Source organism: Pseudorca crassidens, chromosome 7 (genome assembly GCF_039906515.1).
Source record: "Pseudorca crassidens isolate mPseCra1 chromosome 7, mPseCra1.hap1, whole genome shotgun sequence".
Lineage (NCBI taxonomy): Eukaryota > Metazoa > Chordata > Mammalia > Artiodactyla > Delphinidae > Pseudorca > Pseudorca crassidens.
The window spans coordinates 36,861,819-36,879,703 of record NC_090302.1 but is presented as its reverse complement, the minus strand read 5'-3'; the positions used below and the strand labels follow the sequence as shown (position 1 = coordinate 36,879,703).

At 50.5% G+C, this 17,885-nt stretch overlaps 1 protein-coding gene across 6 annotated transcripts; it reads left to right on the top strand.

Moving 5' to 3' along the window:
* The first annotated feature begins 34 nt into the window (after positions 1–34).
* NPR2 (natriuretic peptide receptor 2) lies at positions 35–17,882 on the top strand. Of its 6 annotated transcripts, none has more exons than XM_067743972.1 (22): positions 36–1,483; positions 2,309–2,514; positions 8,199–8,312; positions 8,616–8,751; positions 8,995–9,089; positions 9,317–9,449; positions 9,677–9,761; positions 9,993–10,122; positions 10,285–10,359; positions 10,569–10,646; positions 10,881–10,985; positions 11,103–11,174; positions 13,165–13,324; positions 13,504–13,659; positions 13,737–13,905; positions 14,065–14,211; positions 14,711–14,834; positions 15,051–15,119; positions 16,706–16,880; positions 16,952–17,050; positions 17,318–17,409; positions 17,543–17,882. In XM_067743972.1, the coding sequence occupies exons 1-22, from the start codon at positions 817–819 to the stop codon at positions 17,606–17,608; spliced, it is 3,153 nt and encodes a 1,050-aa protein (XP_067600073.1). In that variant the 5' UTR covers positions 36–816; the 3' UTR covers positions 17,609–17,882. The 6 variants fall into 6 exon arrangements, with proteins under 6 accessions (XP_067600072.1, XP_067600073.1, XP_067600075.1 ...); XM_067743976.1 differs by having other exon boundaries at positions 37–1,264; XM_067743973.1 differs by having other exon boundaries at positions 37–1,483; positions 10,002–10,122.
* Positions 17,883–17,885: the final 3 nt, after the last annotated feature.

Genomic DNA, 17,885 nt, shown 5'->3' with positions numbered 1-17,885 from the left:
CCGGGGAGTCACACTCTGCAGCCGCCGGCGCAGCGAGCGGAGACGGCCGGGCCGCGGCAACCTGACCTGGAGGAGCGGCGCGCCCGGGGGCCCAGGCGGGGGGCGGGAGGAAGCGCGGGGCAGCGCCGGCCGCCCGGACCCAGGAGAAGCGGAGCAGAGAGGAGCGGGGACACGGGCGGGGCCGCCGCAGCTCCGGATGGGACCAGCGCCCTGGGCCCGTTAGTCCAAGCAGGAGCTTCGGGAGAAGGCTTCACAGGGAGATTTACCCCTGCCTTTCCTTCTCCTCCGGCCCAGGCCTCGCTTCGCTGCCCGCCTGCCCATGGTCCCAGTCCTTCCGCCGCGCCGGCCCCCTCCCACCTTATCCCCTTGGTCCTTCTTTTCGCAGCTCTCTGCCCTCCTAGCCCTTTCAGCGGTGAGGTCCCCCCAGGCCTTCTCTTTGTACCAGCCAACCCCCCCCCTCCACCCCATCCCAGTCTCGGATCCCCTTTTCCTTCTCAGCTTTAGATTCATCAGACGAATTCACCTCTCGCTCTCCCCATCCCAGTCACAGGCCCCCTTGGTCCCTGCCTCCTCCTGCCACCCTACTCTTGGCCCTCCTCCGTCCCTGCCCTAGGCTGGTGGACCCACTCCCCGGGGCTTCCTCCCATCTCCTCCCCCCCGATTCCTGCCACTTTCTGTATCCCAGCCTACCTAGCTTATCCTCACTTCTCTCCCTGGCGGCCTTCCCCAGGTTCCAGGCTGGGCGGTGCTTGTGGCTCCCCCGTAGGCCAGAGTGGCCCCAGGTTCTGGGGGGGGTGGGGCCGCTGCTTTCTCCCCATGGCACTGCCATCACTCCTGCTGGTGGTGGCGGCCCTGGCAGGTGGGGTGCGTCCCCCAGGGGCGCGGAACCTGACGCTGGCGGTGGTGCTGCCAGAACACAACCTGAGCTATGCCTGGGCCTGGCCACGGGTGGGTCCCGCTGTGGCACTCGCTGTGGAGGCGCTGGGCCGGGCGCTGCCCGTGGACCTACGGTTCGTCAGCTCTGAACTAGATGGCGCCTGCTCTGAGTACCTGGCCCCGCTGCGCGCTGTGGACCTCAAGCTCTACCACGATCCCGACCTTCTGTTGGGCCCCGGTTGCGTGTACCCCGCTGCCTCTGTGGCCCGCTTTGCCTCACATTGGCGCCTTCCCCTGCTGACTGCGGGTGCTGTGGCCTCTGGTTTTGCGGCTAAGAATGAGCATTATCGTACCCTGGTGCGCACTGGTCCCTCTGCTCCCAAGCTGGGTGAGTTTGTAGTGACGCTACATGGGCACTTCAATTGGACTGCCCGTGCTGCCTTGCTGTATCTGGATGCTCGCACAGATGACCGGCCTCACTACTTCACCATCGAGGGCGTCTTTGAGGCCCTGCAGGGCAGCAACCTCAGTGTGCAGCACCAGGTGTATGCCCGTGAGCCGGGGGGCCCTGAGCAGGCCACCCACTTCATCCGGGCCAACGGGCGCAGTGAGTGTGGCCCGGGCTACTTAGGGTCAGGGGAGGAGGGTCGCTGTGTCCCTGGAGCTGAGCACTGGGAAGCTGTAGATGGAGATAGCCGTGGAGGAGCCGAATGTGGTGGTTGGGATCAAGAAACACGTGTGGATGGAGCCCCTGGGAGGGGCTAAGGCGTTATGTTGGGGGGCTTGTGGATGTCACAGACAGATGTGAACAAGGAGTAAGATGGCCTGAGGGGAGAAGCTTGTGTCGGGAAGAGTGTGGGATTGGGGGAAGTTGAATTTGGGGAGCAGTGTGAGTTCCCTGGAGTAGTGAGTGTGGTTGATGGTCACTCCAAAATGTGTGCCTGTCTGTGAGCAGAGACTTCTCAGACTGGGCCGCCAGTACCCCTTGGTGGCATAAAAAGCGTGAAGACCCCATAAATGGGCTTTGCGGTGCAGCTGATTAGGTTGGGAAAGACAGGTAAAGCTCCCACTGAGAGAAGTTCTGAGCAGTCAGTGCCTTTGAGCTTAGGGAAAGACAGGGCAGAGTGGGGGAGTGAGGAGGGCTGGCGGGGAGCAGCAGGCAGGGCTCTGGGAAGAGGAAGGGCTTGAAGGATAGCTCCCTTCCTCTGGGGTCTGGAGTCAGGCTCTGACTTCTGCCAGATGGTCCATACGGTCCCAGGGTACTTATGACATAGACTCCAAGGGGGGAGGGATGGGGAACATCTGCTGGGTGGTTGATAGATTAGGGCCTCTCTTCCTCGCTAAAGATGGGAATGCAGATGGTCAGAGAGGGGGCTGTCTAGGGTCCTGGATGCTTTCTCAGAGTGCCCCTCTGTCACGTACCTGCTCCCAGTTGTGTATATCTGCGGCCCTCTGGAGATGCTGCATGAGATCCTGCTTCAGGCCCAGAGGGAGAACCTGACCAACGGAGATTATGTCTTCTTTTACCTGGATGTCTTTGGGGAGAGTCTCCGTGCGGGCCCCACGCGCTCCACAGGCCGGCCCTGGCAGGACAATCGCACCTGGGAACAGGCCGAGGCCCTCAGAGAAGCTTTTCAGGTATCATTTGAGCCAAACTTGAAGGGAGCAGGGAGAGGAGCTTTTTTGGGAATTCTCTCTCTGTCACAAGACCCCACAGAAACCCTAGCAACAGGGCAAGAATTGTGAACCACAGGGATTAAATGGACGGAGGCTTTCCAAGTCTAGTCTCACCTTTGTGGCTCTTTCTCAGTGTGTCTTCCAAGGCTACCTCCCAAGATCCTGGAACACTGACTCTTCCTAAGTACCAATGGTAGATATACCGTGGGGTCGGGGGGGTGGGAAGTTCAGGAAAAGATCTAGACCCCGCCCCTGGGAGGGCTTCCACCCTTTCTGGAGAGGCGAGGCATGATTGTGGTGCAGTTAGATACAAGTACAAGAAAGGATGTGATGATGTGTCCTGGAACAGACACTAAGAACTTGAGTGGTTCAGAGGAGAGAGTCACTGTGGGCTGGGTTTAGGGGAAGCTGTTATAAAGGAAGCAAGACTCTATGGTGACTTTAAAGATAGATGTCATATTCCTAGTCAGAGTGGGAGAGAGGATGCAGGCAGCTGGAGCAAAGAAAAAAAGATGGGAATGGACATGTTTGGGGATCCAAGAAGATACTGACCTGACAAGAAAGAATGGTTCACTTGGAGCACATTATAGGAAATAATGCTGCGGAGGTAGATTCAGATTAAGGAGAGCTCTGAACCTAAGACTGAGGCGTTTGGACTTGAATGGTGGGGTCTTTGAGGTTTTTTTGTGATGAGAAATATACTGACAGAACTCAGGTTGGATTAGAAGAGGAGGAGACAGTGAGGCCACCTGCAATAGGTTAGAATGCGGTATGGAGGTATGGGCTTGAACTATGGTGATGATAGCAGGAATGAAAAGAGATGGATATGAGAAGCAGTTTGTAGGGAAAATTGACATGACTGTCTTCACTTCACTTCTCTGCTCAAAACTTTCAATGACTTATTTCCTACAGAATAAAGTCCTGACTCCTTATCATGACATTTAAGATTTTATACAGTCCTCAACCCACTTTTAAAATCTTACCTCCCAGTACTGCTGAGTATTCCAGCCGGCTAGACCTCGCTCAGACCTGCTACCTCGGGCCTCCCTGCCCCGCTGCCTTTGGGCTCTTTGCTGCTTTTGTCCACAGTGGTCTTCCTCCCCTTACCCCAAATCTCTCCCTCTCAAAATCATACCCATGAATTGCTCCCCGATTCTCCCACCAATTTTTCACTTACTTATGTATATAAGTACTTTTTAAAACTTATTTATGCATACCCCCTTCTTATCCCAAAAAGAATTTGAGGTGGCGTATAGGATAACCTTCAGGTCTTTTCAACCCTGAGATTCTTTGACTCTAAGTAGATGTGTATAAGGGCTGGACTTGGGTGGCCACCTTCTGCAATGAGTAAGGTTTTATGTGGCTGTGATTATATATTCGGTAGTGTCTGACTGTGAATGACATATCTGTTTGCATGCCTGAGTATAAGTCTGTGACCGTCACACTTGAACATGGGCAGTGGCAGGACAGATTTTGTTGCTGCTGAACTTTTGCCTAAAACGACCTTCTCACCTTTGTGTGTCTGGATAATGCTTGTGTATTCTATAATACTCAAATCAGTTATTTTCCCTTCTAGGAAACAATCCCTGAATCCTCAGGTTGGACTGAATTTCCCACTCTTGTGCCTATCTCTAACTCCTCTAGAACTTACAACATTATTCAGTCAATGTCTGATTCATCTGAAGACTGACTCATTCTGTTAGTGTTTACTTAGCTAGCACCTGTTATGTCCTAGTCACTGTGCGAGGTGCTAGTATACAGCAGAGAACATAACAGATGTCCCTGCCTTTTGGAGCCTACATTCAGTAGAACAGACAGACATAAACAAGCAATAGATACAAACATAGAACAAACTGTGATGTGTTACTTAAAAAGAGAAAAAAAGCATAGCGTGGTATGAGAGGAGAGTATCAGGGGGGTTGTGCTTTAGCTAGTGTGGTCAAGGAGGGTCTCTCTAACCCTCCCAGATGGGAAGACTCCACAGGCTTCTGGGCCATACTCTCTTTGTGGAGGGCACACCTCTCTTCTTGTGGGAGAATTCCTACCAGCCAAGGGGCCCCAGCACTTAGGGTAGGAGGAGGAGGGATCTAGTCTGCTAACAATTAGTTACATACAGTTGACTCTTGAACACTGTGGGGGTTAGGGGCACCCACCCTCCATGCAATCGAAAATCTGAGTATAACTTTACAGTCAGGCTTCCCTCTTGGAGGTTCCATCCACATCTGTGGATTCAACCAAGTGTAGATCATGTAGTACCATGGTCTGCGTTTATTGAAAAAAATCTGCATATCAGTGGACCTGTGCAGTTCAAACCCAAGTTTTTCCAGGGTGAACTGTAAATTAATTCTCAGCTCTCCCACTCACTGTAGGCATTATTCAGACAGAAAAACAAAGAGGGAGGTTTTGCTACGATATAAGAGAAGGGGCAGTCAAGAATATGCTAAGGGGAAAATCAAAGGGAAGTGGTGTGGTCAGCTCCAGACAAGGGTGAAAGAGCAGAGAGCCCACACCCCAGAGATACCTGGCCCGCTGGGGTCCCAGAGCAGGCCAGCCTGGAAAAGGTGGCGGCAGAGGTGAGGAGTCCCTGATATAGATGCCCACAGCCTTTCCAGGAGGGTGTCATGCCCAAGGAAGGGGTCCCAGCTCATGCTGGATACTAGCTATTGGGGGAGAGGACTCTCAAATTAAATATGTTGCTATGATTTTTCTCCCTCATTGAACCGTAGCCGCTTGAGGGCAGGGACCATGCTTGTCTTTGTATTCCGTGTGCCTAGCACGTTTGTTGAATTGAATCAACGTGTGTGTTGGGAAGAGGGGGGATGGGGTTAGGAATTCATTTAGACAGGAGTAGAGCCGGCAGGTACTGTAAACCAAGATGATCAACCAGGAAAGGGAAGAATACGTAGATACGGTGGAACTAACCAAATGACTAGGCTCTAAGGATCCAGAGGCTCTGTCTGGACATTTGAGGACATTCTACAGGGTCAGAAACCCAGGGAGAAGCCACAAACTAGGTGACCAGCATGAGACTGGGGTACAGATGGGGGACACCAGCGGCTAGAATGGAAGTAAGCAGTAAACCAAGGGCCGTGGAAGGCAGCATCTCTTGTGGAGACCATTCTGTTAATTTAGGCCACTGTTAACAGTGCCTCCTGCGGCAGCCAGAGTGGGTCTGGGTGTGGGTGGGCCCACAGGCAGAGCCAGGCATCTGCTGTCCTTGCACATTTCCCGGGTGCCCTCCTGGCTTCCACCCACCGCTGTACCCATTTTGGCAGCCTTTGCTTTTTTTTTTTTTTTTTTTTCCGCCTGGGGTCCCCTGTGCAACGGGACACAGTTACCTACCTTTACCTTCTCTCTAGCCCCTGAGCAAGAACAGAAATTCTTTGGAAGTTCTTCTGCTTCTCTCTCTTTTTTTTAGTAGCTGGTAACCACAGCAAAACAGAGTCGAGCATAGCAGTTCTCAAAGTGTGGTCTTGGGATCCTGGGGGCCCCTGGAATCCTTTTTTAGGGGGACAATGAGGGCAAAACTAGTTTAAAAATAATACTAAGGTGTTATTTGCCTCTGTCACTCTCCTTCTTCCATGATTGTACAGTGGAGTTTTCCAGAGGTTATGTGACGTGTGATGATGTCATCATTCTGGCAGCTATAGGAGGTGTGCTTGTGTATTCTTGTGTTTTAAAACTTTGTCAGTTTTAATTTCTAATATGGTAAATATTGATAGATGTAATCCAAACAAACAAAAGCTCCTTGGGGTCCTCAATAATTTCTAGTAGCGTAAAGGTGTCATGAGAGCAAAAAGATTGAGAACTGCTAGTCTAGCAAAGAAAAAACCTAGGCAATTACTTTTTAAAAAGCATTGAAAACCTATTATCAACCTTTATAATGAAATAGATATTGTGTGAAGCCTGATCTTTTCAAGTTTTTTAACTAACTTTTTACATTTTTTGTCAACCGTATCCTACTCTTCTATTTTTCTTTTATTCTTTGAATAGGTGTTACTGAACGAACCCTTCCAGCCCCACCCTCAGTCTCCCTCTCCTTTTTAATTCTGCCTGACAGTGGGAGAGTATTAGCAGTGTGTGATCAAGCATCCAAACGCTCCAGTAAGAATAATTACATCATGAAGTAGACTCCAGTCTAATATAATCAATGTGTATTAGAAACTGACTTCATTATTTCCTACCTGGAATGAATTGATCTATAATAGGTCGTAAGTGATATATCTAGTATCTCTATGGTACTTTCTATGACAGGAATTAACACAACTGGTAGAAACGGCTAGTTTTATTTTTTAAAGAATCAATTTTATTTATTATATTTATTTTTTGGTTGCGTTGGGCCTTCGTTGCTGCACATGAGCTTTCTGTAGTTGTGGCGAGGGGGCGCTACTCCTCGTTGCGGTGCGCAGGTTTCTCATTGTGGTGGCTTCTCTTGTTGTGAAGCACGGGCTCTAGGCGCATGGGCTTCAGTAGTTGTGGCACACGGGCTCAGTAGTTGTGGCTCGCGGGATCTAGAGCACAGGCTCAGTAGTTGTGGCACACAGGCTTAGTTGCTCTGCGGCACGTAGGATCTTCCCTGACCAGGGATCGAACCTGGCAGGTGGATCCGCCTTGGCAGGTGGATTCCTAACCACTGCGCCACCAGGGAAGTCCCAAAATGACTAGTTTTAATCTCTCATTTCACAAAGTCACGTTTCACAAAATATATTGATCTGAAGTCTTTCCCCGAAGTTGCAGTGCCAGTTCCCTGACGAAGGCAGAGGCTGGTCTCAGTGATTGTGGAGGCCTGAGGTGGAGGCAGAGGCCAAGAAGCGGGAAGTGTGTGAGGCCAGTGGGCCAGTGGGAGCCAGGCAGGCATCCCAGTGAAAGACAGAGACATGCTGACTGTGGCCAATGAGAAGTGTGCATGACTGAGACCATGTGTGCCACTGGCTTATCTATGAGATGTGTGTGGGCGTGTGACTGTGTGTTTTCCTTGTGACTCATGATGTGTGGGACTATGCCAGTATGCAGGACTGCATATGGTGGGTGTTCCATGCACATTAAAGGCGCCGGCTCATGGCTTTTTACAGATGGAATCACTCTCTCAAAGGATTTCCCCCAGTTGTCATAGGACCTGAAATCTCTAATTCACTGGGTGGAGGCACTGTGCTCAAGTGGCCCAAATGAAAATGTAAACATTTTACTGAGAACATTAGCAGTAATTAACACCAGGGAGAGGAGCTGTTGCTCAGTGTTGTCCTTGCCAGTAAACAGGTACCCAGAAAGGATGGGACAGAGGAGCTGTGAGTGTTATGGCAGCCCTGCTGGGAGGCCTGGGTGGTAGTAGGGGCTTCAGGACGATGAGGAGCCCAGTTTGGGGGATAGAGTTGACTTCATGTATTTCCCAGTCTCCACCTTCCCAGAACCATCCTATCTATCTATCTTGTATGGAGGTGTGCCACGTGCTGTCCCCAGAGTATTAAACATACACACACACACACACACACACACACACACACGAGTTTAGTATCCTCTCAGCCTTCAGAGTCACCCATGTACATTTTATATCATGTATATTTCAGCAAGTTTCCCTGTCCTGCTTCCTCTCTTCCCCTAATGCCCATCTTGAATCATTTCCACTCTCCCATGTGCTGTTCGTACAGATGGTATTGGTCATCACATACCGAGAACCCCCGAATCCTGAGTATCAGGAATTCCAGAATCGTCTTCTGATAAGAGCTCGGGAAGATTTTGGTGTGGAGCTGGCCCCTTCCCTCGTAAGTAGATCTCTCTTTCCCCGAGAATCAGGCCAGGCTTTGAGGAAAGCCTCTTCTCCCTAACTCAGAATCAAGCCTTGGCCATGGAGCCAGCCCTACTTTGGGGGCTGTCCACTTCCATTCAGGATTTTCTCTTCTGCCTTAGTGTTCAGTGAGGTAGGGATGGCACCTTAGGAATGAGAGGAGGGAAGAAAGCAAACCAGAGCGAGGAGAGGTAGAAGGAGACCCCAGAGATGGAAAAGGGGGCTGGGAAAGGGGCCTGGCAGGACCTTTGGAGAGCACTGCTGAAGTTACCACCCCCAGATGAACCTCATTGCTGGCTGCTTCTACGATGGGATCCTGCTATATGCTGAAGTCCTGAATGAGACGATACAGGAAGGAGGCACCCGGGAAGATGGACTTCGAATTGTCGAGAAGATGCAAGGAAGAAGATACCATGGTAATGGAGAGGGTCAGTTGGAGGCCAGAGTGCCGCTGTCACGCTCAGGAGTGGAGTGGGCAGAAGAAAACACAGACACCAGGGGCAGGAGGGAGAGTTAGTAGGGGTCAGAGAACATGGCAGAGGTGGACACATATTAAGAATGGGGGCAGGGACAGACTGTGAGGTGACTGGAGGGATTGGGAGGATAGGAGAGGGGCCTAGGGTAGATCTCAAAGTAAGGGGTACTCCTTTCTGTCTTAGGTGTAACTGGACTGGTTGTTATGGACAAGAACAATGACCGGGAGACTGATTTTGTCCTGTGGGCCATGGGAGACCTGGATTCTGGGGACTTTCAGGTGATGGGGGATGAGGCAGGGAGGAGAGTGGGGGGCCTGCAAACCCAGCTTTCAGGGGGTCAACGGGGGCAGAATCACAGGTTCTAGAGGCAGGGACTTATTTCCTCTGCTGGAGCTGCTTGGTGGGTGGGCGGTAGGATGGGGAGAAAAGCACCCAAGTAGCTGGGTTTGGGGGGAGGAGGCTGGTGGGAGCAGGCCTGTGGGCCCTGTTTTCTCCTTCCTCACAGCCTGCAGCCCACTACTCGGGAGCCGAAAAGCAGATTTGGTGGACAGGACGGCCCATCCCCTGGGTGAAGGGGGCCCCCCCCTTGGACAATCCCCCCTGTGCCTTTGACTTGGACGACCCATCCTGTGATAAAAGTGGGTGTGTGCAGGGACTGGGAGCAATCCTTCCTCCCTTGACTTTCCATTCTTTTACCTCCTCCTCACGGGCTCCCCCACCCTTAGCTCTATATCACCTGTTCTCCTATGCCCCCTGCCTGCTTCTTTACCTCTCGAGATCTGTCTGCTCCCTGCACCTAAGAGCATCCCCCCTCCCCGTTCACAGCACCACACACAGTCTTTCTCAGGGCCCCCTCTCCCTTCAGCCCCACTTTCCACTCTGGCAATCGTGGCGCTGGGCACAGGAATCACCTTCATCATGTTTGGCGTTTCCAGCTTCCTCATTTTCCGGTGAGTTCTGCGCTTTCCGCTGACCTACTCCCTCCCTCCCATTTCCACACAGCCTTCTGGCTGAGGCCAGGAGGCCCCTAGAACACGGGGGAGGGAATGCATCCCTCTCTCTCAGTCCTGTGTCTGGGGTGTGACAACCGCAGCTTCAGGAGCTGCCGGGAAGTCTCTGCAACCCCGCTGTTGGCTTCTGGGGTGGTAGGATTGGGCTTGCCAGTCAACTGAGGTGTGCAGTCCTTACAGAAAACTGATGCTGGAGAAAGAGCTGGCTAGCATGTTGTGGCGCATTCGCTGGGAGGAGCTGCAATTTGGCAATTCAGAGCGATACCATAAAGGTGCAGGCAGTCGCCTCACACTGTCGCTGGTGAGCCCTCGTCTCAGCTGTCCCTCTGCTTCCCTCTGAGTGCCTGTCCTTTCGTACCCTGGACCTTTCCCAGCACATCAGCCTGTAATGATAGCACCTGCACTACCACCACCATCTAACGTTCCTTTCATCCTTCCGCCTCCATGTTGCCCTTGGCCCCAGCGGGGATCCAGTTACGGCTCGCTCATGACAGCCCATGGGAAATACCAGATCTTTGCCAACACCGGTCACTTCAAGGTGAACAGTCGTCCACTTGTTCTGGTCCCCACCATTTCATTCTGTCTCATCCACATCTGTCACCTCTTCCCGTGACCCTCTGCTCCTCATAACCCTCCTCTCTGTCCAGCTGATCTCCTGGATGCTCCCACAGTTCTCCAGTCTTTCCCAGCACCCAGAGACCCTTTCTGATATTAATGTCCCTCTTCCCCTTTCACACCCACCATCAGGGAAATGTTGTTGCCATCAAACATGTGAATAAGAAGCGCATTGAGCTGACCCGGCAGGTTCTGTTTGAACTCAAACATGTAAGTCATGGTGTATGGGTTGAGGGCCAGGGGTAAATAAGAATGGGGAAGGGGAAGGGGAAGGGGAGGACTAGGGAACAGTAAAATTGGCTAGGAGGGCAATGGGTTTATTTATAAATTATTTCAAGTTGTAAGGACAATTAAGAGAAAGGTCCTCTCATGTAGTGGTAGATTTCTGTATCTAATTTTTAGCTCTTTCAATTCTCTTTTTCTTCCTTTTTTTTTTTTTCGTAGATGAGAGATGTTCAGTTCAACCATCTCACTCGCTTCATTGGCGCCTGCATAGACCCTCCCAACATTTGCATCGTCACCGAGTATTGTCCTCGTGGGAGTTTACAGGTGAGGGATATAGGTGGGGATTATAGGGGCAGGGGAGATAGGCCCAAAGTTACACTGACTGTGCAGGTAATAGTGGGGCTAGGAAAGTCACATAATCTATTCCATGTCACTTACCAGGATATTCTGGAAAATGATAGCATCAACTTGGATTGGATGTTTCGTTACTCACTCATTAATGACCTTGTTAAGGTGAGTCTTCCCCACTCCTCCTTGAGTTCATCCACTTTAAAATGCCTCCCTCTTTCTATCTTTGCTTATGATTTCTCTTCCTAGTCTAAAAATTCCATCTCTCCATTTCCCCTTATTCTTAAGGTTGGGTAATAATGGGCAAACAATGGATTTGGGGCTTTTAATTGGGGGGGAATGAGTTTTATCTGCCACAAAGAGTCCTGTACTTGTAGAGAACTTTTGTCTTCCTGCCCTAGCTCAAATCTCAGATCTCAAATCTCTCAAATCTCTCTCCATCATCTTTTCTTTTTCCTCCAAGAGTTTATATTAAAATCTCTTAGCAGGGAAAAATTAATGGAGTCTCCAAACATTTATCTTCTATTTTTTTTCCTCATCATTTACTCTCTAACCAATATTTCACGTATCTGCTCTTTTGTTCAGAAAAACTGAAATTCGAAATGAACATTTATTAGTAAAACCAAGAGAAGCCAAGGAAAATTATACTAAATGTTTGGTATCTTCTAATATACTAGGTTTCAGCTATTTTCAAGTGACCCAGAGGTCTATGGATTTGTGAAGGCATAAATTTGAATCTTGCACAGGTGGGACAGGTGTTTAGAAGCAAGTCCCCTAGCCAGTGAGCTAGCCTAGTGGATCACCTGTACCACACCTGGAGCTGGCTTCGGTTTCTCTGCATAGTTTTCAAGAGGTTATTTAAAAAATTTTGTGTGTGTGTGTAAAAGTTTGCCATCAAGTCAGAGATAAAATATTAGGTAAAGTTGATGTGGTGCTCAGCTGGAGGTGTGATGATAAATGTAAGAAAAACATGACTCTTGAGAGAACAGTGATTTGATGGAAAGGTGATTTAGAACAAAGCCAGAAGCCTAACATCTGTATTCACGAGTTTGGAGATTCCCAAAGGTTTGTTGATACCAAGATGAAACGAATAAAAAGGAAGAGTTCACAGAGACTAGAGTTTTGAGTTGTTTAAGCCCAGAGCTAAACATTTAAAGGAGGTTAGCATACAGGACACCGTATCCTTTTTCGGTTCCACCTGAACTGACTTCCCAGGGGAAGCACCACTCTGCCTTCTTAGGACCTGCCTTAGAGTCCCTCACAGGCAACCTTTCTCTCCTCTCTGGCCCCAGGGGGGCCAGAAGTTTCAGGCTTCTGCATTGGCTTGGTAGCTACCTCCTACCTGTGTCCATTTCCCAGGTTTTTCTAATTTACTATTTTCTCCACTTTCTCTCTGGCCCGACATCCCCTGTAGTAGATGGCTTTCCTCCTCTATCTCGACTTGCCTGCCTATACATGGTTGTATGTTAAAGTTTACAACTGGCTGGTCTTCCTTGGTGCATCCAGGTACTCTTGATACCTGGATCTCAAGCCATGTCTTCCTGAGTAGTGGCCAAGCATTTGAGGCCACCATGGGTGTTGTATTCTTGGAGTTCACCCTCAGAGTTCTGATCCCTTCATTACTCAGAAGACAGACCGCCCTTTCCAGGGTGATAACTGATAGCTCCCCTTGTCCTTCCTCTTAAGCATGTCTCCTATCCCCGGCGCTTGGGTGCCAATATACTGCTTAAGGTACCAGGAAGAGACGACTCTCCTATTTTGCCTGCTTCCTGGGGTGGAAACTGTACAAAGGATGCATTCCGAAATTAGCTTATTGTTTTTATGGTCCCGAGATCTTTTTTTTTTTTTTTTTTTTTTTTGCGGTACGCGGGCCTCTCACTGTTGTGGCCTCTCCTGTTGCGGAGCACAGGCTCCGGACGCGCAGGCTCAGCGGCCATGGCTCACGGGCCCAGCCGCTCCATGGCATGTGGGATCTCCCCGGACCGGGGCACGAACCTGTGTCCCCCGCATCGGCAGGCAGACTCCCAACCACTGTGCCACCAGGAAAGCCCATGGTCCCAAGATCTTTAGACAGCTAGCTAATGTCCATCTCACGGAGAGGGGGTATCCCAAGCCAGATATGATCCAATCCCATGACTTGATCTGTATCCTGCAGGGCATGGCCTTTCTCCATAACAGCATTATTGCATCCCATGGGAGTCTCAAGTCCTCCAACTGTGTGGTGGATAGTCGTTTTGTGCTCAAAATCACAGACTATGGCCTGGCCAGCTTCCGATCAACTGCTGAACCTGATGACAACCACGCCCTCTATGCCAGTGAGGCCTTCCCCCACAACCTGCTTTTACATTGCTCCCCCGGCCCTGATCATTTCCACCTACGGAGGGTGGGAGAGGGAGACGGAGTGACAGTAATACGGCGAGCATTATAGGAATGAGGCCAGGTGGGCTTGGGGATTTCCTTTTTGAGGACCTGGCCACCTGTTCCCTCTTTTCAGAGAAGCTGTGGACTGCCCCAGAACTGCTCAGTGGGAACCCCTTGCCAACCACAGGCATGCAGAAGGCCGATGTCTATAGCTTTGGGATCATCTTACAGGAGATAGCCCTTCGCAGTGGTCCTTTCTACTTGGAGGGCCTGGACCTCAGCCCCAAAGGTGAGAGTCAATCTACGACCCAGAGCCTCCTCTACTTGGGGGACCTGTTCTTCATCCAAACCCTTTATCACCCTCAGAGATTGTCCAGAAGGTCCGAAATGGTCAGCGGCCTTATTTCCGGCCGAGCATCGACCGGACCCAACTGAACGAAGAGCTGGTTTTGCTGATGGAGCGGTGTTGGGCCCAGGACGCAGCTGAGCGACCAGACTTTGGACAGATTAAGGGCTTCATTCGCCGCTTTAACAAGTGAGAGGGCACTATGGTGCAGGAGCTCCCCGGGGCTAGAAGCCTCATCAGTCTTAGTGGGTGAGGTGGGGTTGGTGGGGCCGAGAGGGTGGGTTGGGTAGAAAGCCCTGGGGGTCTTGAGCATTCTGGAGCAGGTACCCTATCCTGGCCTCCTTCCAGGGAGGGTGGCACCAGCATACTGGATAACCTCCTATTGCGCATGGAGCAGTATGCCAACAACCTGGAGAAGCTGGTGGAGGAACGCACACAGGCCTACCTGGAGGAGAAACGCAAGGCTGAGGCTCTGCTCTACCAAATTCTACCCCAGTGAGACTTCTGTCCCCCTTCCTGAATTTTCCTGTGGTATTCTTCTGTTGGTTTCTGCCTAATCAAGCTCCTGAGAAGTCACTTCCCAACCCTTAGAATGCTGCTTTGTTACATCTTGCTACCATGAGCCCATTCTGGCTCTAGACCGTGTGTTTTCATTCTGTCTCCAAATGAGTTGTGCTGCCTTCTTCCTGGCTTCCCATCCCTTCTTCTTAGGACGCTGCTCTACCAGACCTTTGCTCCAGCAAGTGTATGTAGAACAATCCCAACTTGAGACGTTTAGCCCACATCCCCAGGGATCCCCTTCCAACCCCACACCACCTGTACACCTTACCTTGCCCTGGACTGTAATGTCTTCCCAGCCACCTTCCTTCTCCTCCACCAGGCTCAGCTTTCATGTTAGAACTCATCTCTGCTCCAGCCATACACTCCTTTCCTCTCTCTCGCCCTCCCACCCTCTTTCTCTGAGTTTGGCTCAAACTGTACCTTTGCTTCCTAGTTCAGTGGCAGAGCAGTTAAAACGGGGAGAGACCGTACAGGCCGAGGCCTTTGACAGCGTTACCATCTACTTCAGTGACATCGTTGGCTTCACAGCTTTGTCAGCAGAGAGCACCCCCATGCAGGTGAGAGCCAGGTGAGGGGCAGAGGGTGGGGTAGAGACCTGCGGGAGCTTCACTGGGGCATAGAGATCCTTGATAATAGGGAAGATTAGCTTGGTCTGTAGTTTCCATATCTTGTTATGGCTTGTGTGTTAAGAATTCTTAGAAAGTTGGACAGTTAGTTGGACAGTCTTAGAAAGTTGGAAAGTCTTAAGGCCTCTACTTTCCCATCCCTGTTAGGTGGTGACACTTCTTAATGATCTGTATACCTGCTTTGATGCCATAATTGACAACTTTGACGTCTACAAGGTGAGAGCTGGGGCTGCCCTTACACCGACACTCTTTTAAAACCCAGTCTGCCCGAATCCCACATGCCTTACCTGCTCCAGGGTCAGTTTTCCTGCCTGGGTCTCCAGCATCCTAGTGCTAGAGTACCCTTTGTAGACAAATGAGGCTCTGGCACTGTAATTGTACATTCCCGTCTAATCTCTTGTGAATCCTTAAGGCTTGCCTAATCGGAACCATCACAAGATCTAGCCCCTGTCTGCCACTTTTTGCCTGGGGGTATAGGCATAGCCTAGTCATCTTTTCTCTTCTCTTCATCCACTCCAGACATGGAGGAATCATACAGGATGTGGGTATAGAATGATTTATTGGGGTGAGGGACAAGCTATGGAGTGGAAGCTTTTTGTTGAAGTCATTGAGTTGGCACAGGGTAGGCTTTATTGTGCTTGGGAGTAAAAATGATCGGGCTTTGTGACCAACCGTGTGGCCTTAGGCAAGTAACAGAAGCTCCCTGAGCCTCAGATATTTTATCTGTATGATGGGAATAATAAATTTATTGTGGAAAATGCCTAATATTGTACAGATAATATTTATTACCCACTCCTGTCCCTTCCCTTTGGACTTACTCTGCCATCTCTGTTATTACTGTAACAAAGAACTCCCATAAACCCTTTACTTGCATTCACCAATTGTTTATATTTTCCCCCATTTGCTTTATTTAAAAAAAATCTATGTCTCCATATATTATTTTCTGAACCTTTTGCAAGTAAGTTTCAGACACAGTGCCCCCTTTTTAAAAGAAATAAATTTATTTATTTTATTTTTAGCTGCGTTGGGTCTTTGTTGCACGCGGGCTTTCTCTAGTTGTGGGGAGCGGGGGCTGCTCTTTGTTGTGGTGCACGTTGCAGTGGCTTCTCTTGCTGCGGAGCACAGGCTCTAGGCACGCGGGCTTCAGTAGTTGTGGCTCGCGGGCTCTAGAGCACAGGCTCAGTAGTTGTGGCGCACGGGTTTAGTTGCTTCCCGGCATGTGGGATCTTCCCGCACCAGGGCTCGAACCCATGTCCCCTGCATTGGTAGGCAGATTCTTAACCACTAGGCCACCAGGGAAGCCCCACAGTGCCCCTTTATCCCTAAACAGGTCAGTGTGTAGTTCCTAAAAACAAGGACCTTCTCTTACACAGCTTCAGTACAATTAACGAAGCCAAGTACCTGCTTTCTTACCTTTGACACTTCAGGCTGTCTGAGGCTCATTTCACGGGGCCTCGCTGACCTCCCCACCAGCTTCTGTGCTCTTCAGGGCAGCCCTGTTGTCTTGCTTCCCATTTCCTGACAGCAGAGCCTATTTGACCATGTCCTGTTGCAGACAGGGTGTCCATTCAGCAGACATTTGTAGAGTATTCGCCAGGTGCTGGGATGGGCAGGAGGATTTACCGATTCCCTTGACTCCCCTTCTCCCAGATTCTCAGGACCATGGCACTTACTTTCTAGTCAATGTTCTGGCCCCCAGGCTGTCAGGATGACTCATAGTCGTACCCAGCTTGTCTCCTTCTGCCCTTCCCCATCCCCACTGATACAGATAGAGGTGACCTTTTCATCCCCCTCTCAATCAGGTAGAGACGATTGGAGATGCCTACATGGTGGTATCTGGTCTCCCAGGCAGAAATGGTCAGCGCCATGCCCCGGAAATTGCTCGTATGGCCCTGGCATTACTGGATGCGGTTTCTTCCTTCCGCATCCGCCACCGACCCCATGACCAGCTGAGGCTACGCATAGGGGTCCACACGGGTAAGGCTGACTCTCACTCCTGTCCTCATATCGACTTTTCCCAGGCTCTCCCAACCTATTTCTTCTCACAGGGCCCGTCTGTGCTGGGGTCGTTGGCCTGAAGATGCCCCGCTACTGTCTTTTTGGAGACACAGTGAACACTGCTTCCCGAATGGAGTCTAATGGTCAAGGTGAGACATTAGCCCTCAACCCCAGCATCAGCCTCAACCTGTGTTGGCCTTTTCTTCTTTTCATAGTTCCTCCAAATCTCATTCTGAGAGACCACAGTTCCTGATTGCCCCATCCTTGGACATATTTTGATTCTAGTGCATGTGCCCTGGGAAGACTGAGACCCTCCTGAGGGATGGTGGTTGGGTAAAGCTCTCTCCGATCCTGCCAGTTCTTCGGTTGCCTTTTCTTTGATTCTTCTTTCCATCATTTCCCCTATCCCACCCCAGCCCTTAAGATTCATGTCTCCTCTACCACCAAGGATGCCCTGGATGAGCTAGGATGCTTCCAGCTAGAGCTTCGAGGGGATGTGGAGATGAAGGTGATGGCAGGCCATGGGGAGGGAGTCATGGAATGGGAGGATGAACACAATCACGGGGTTTGTGGGGGGAAGGGAGGGAGATATGAGGAATAACATAGAAGAATCTGAATTATCTCTACTTCTCCGCTTCCAGGGAAAAGGCAAGATGCGAACTTACTGGCTCCTAGGAGAGCAGAAAGGACCTGCTGGGCTCCTGTAAACCCCACTTCTTCCCAAGTCAGACAATCCCCTGCTGCTGGTACCTGGGTGGGCAGTGGCCATCATCTCTCCACATAGCAGAAGTGGACATTGTCACATGAGATGGAAACCAACATGCACAAAACCCCCAACTTATATGGAAGTTGCTGCTCTTTGCAGCCCAGCCTTGTACATATACCTGTTCCTCTCTGGCCTGGTTCCTTTCCTCCCTACCTTCTGTAAATATCTGTATCTAAACCAGAATATTTTGGCCAAATATAAAACAAACAAAACCAGTC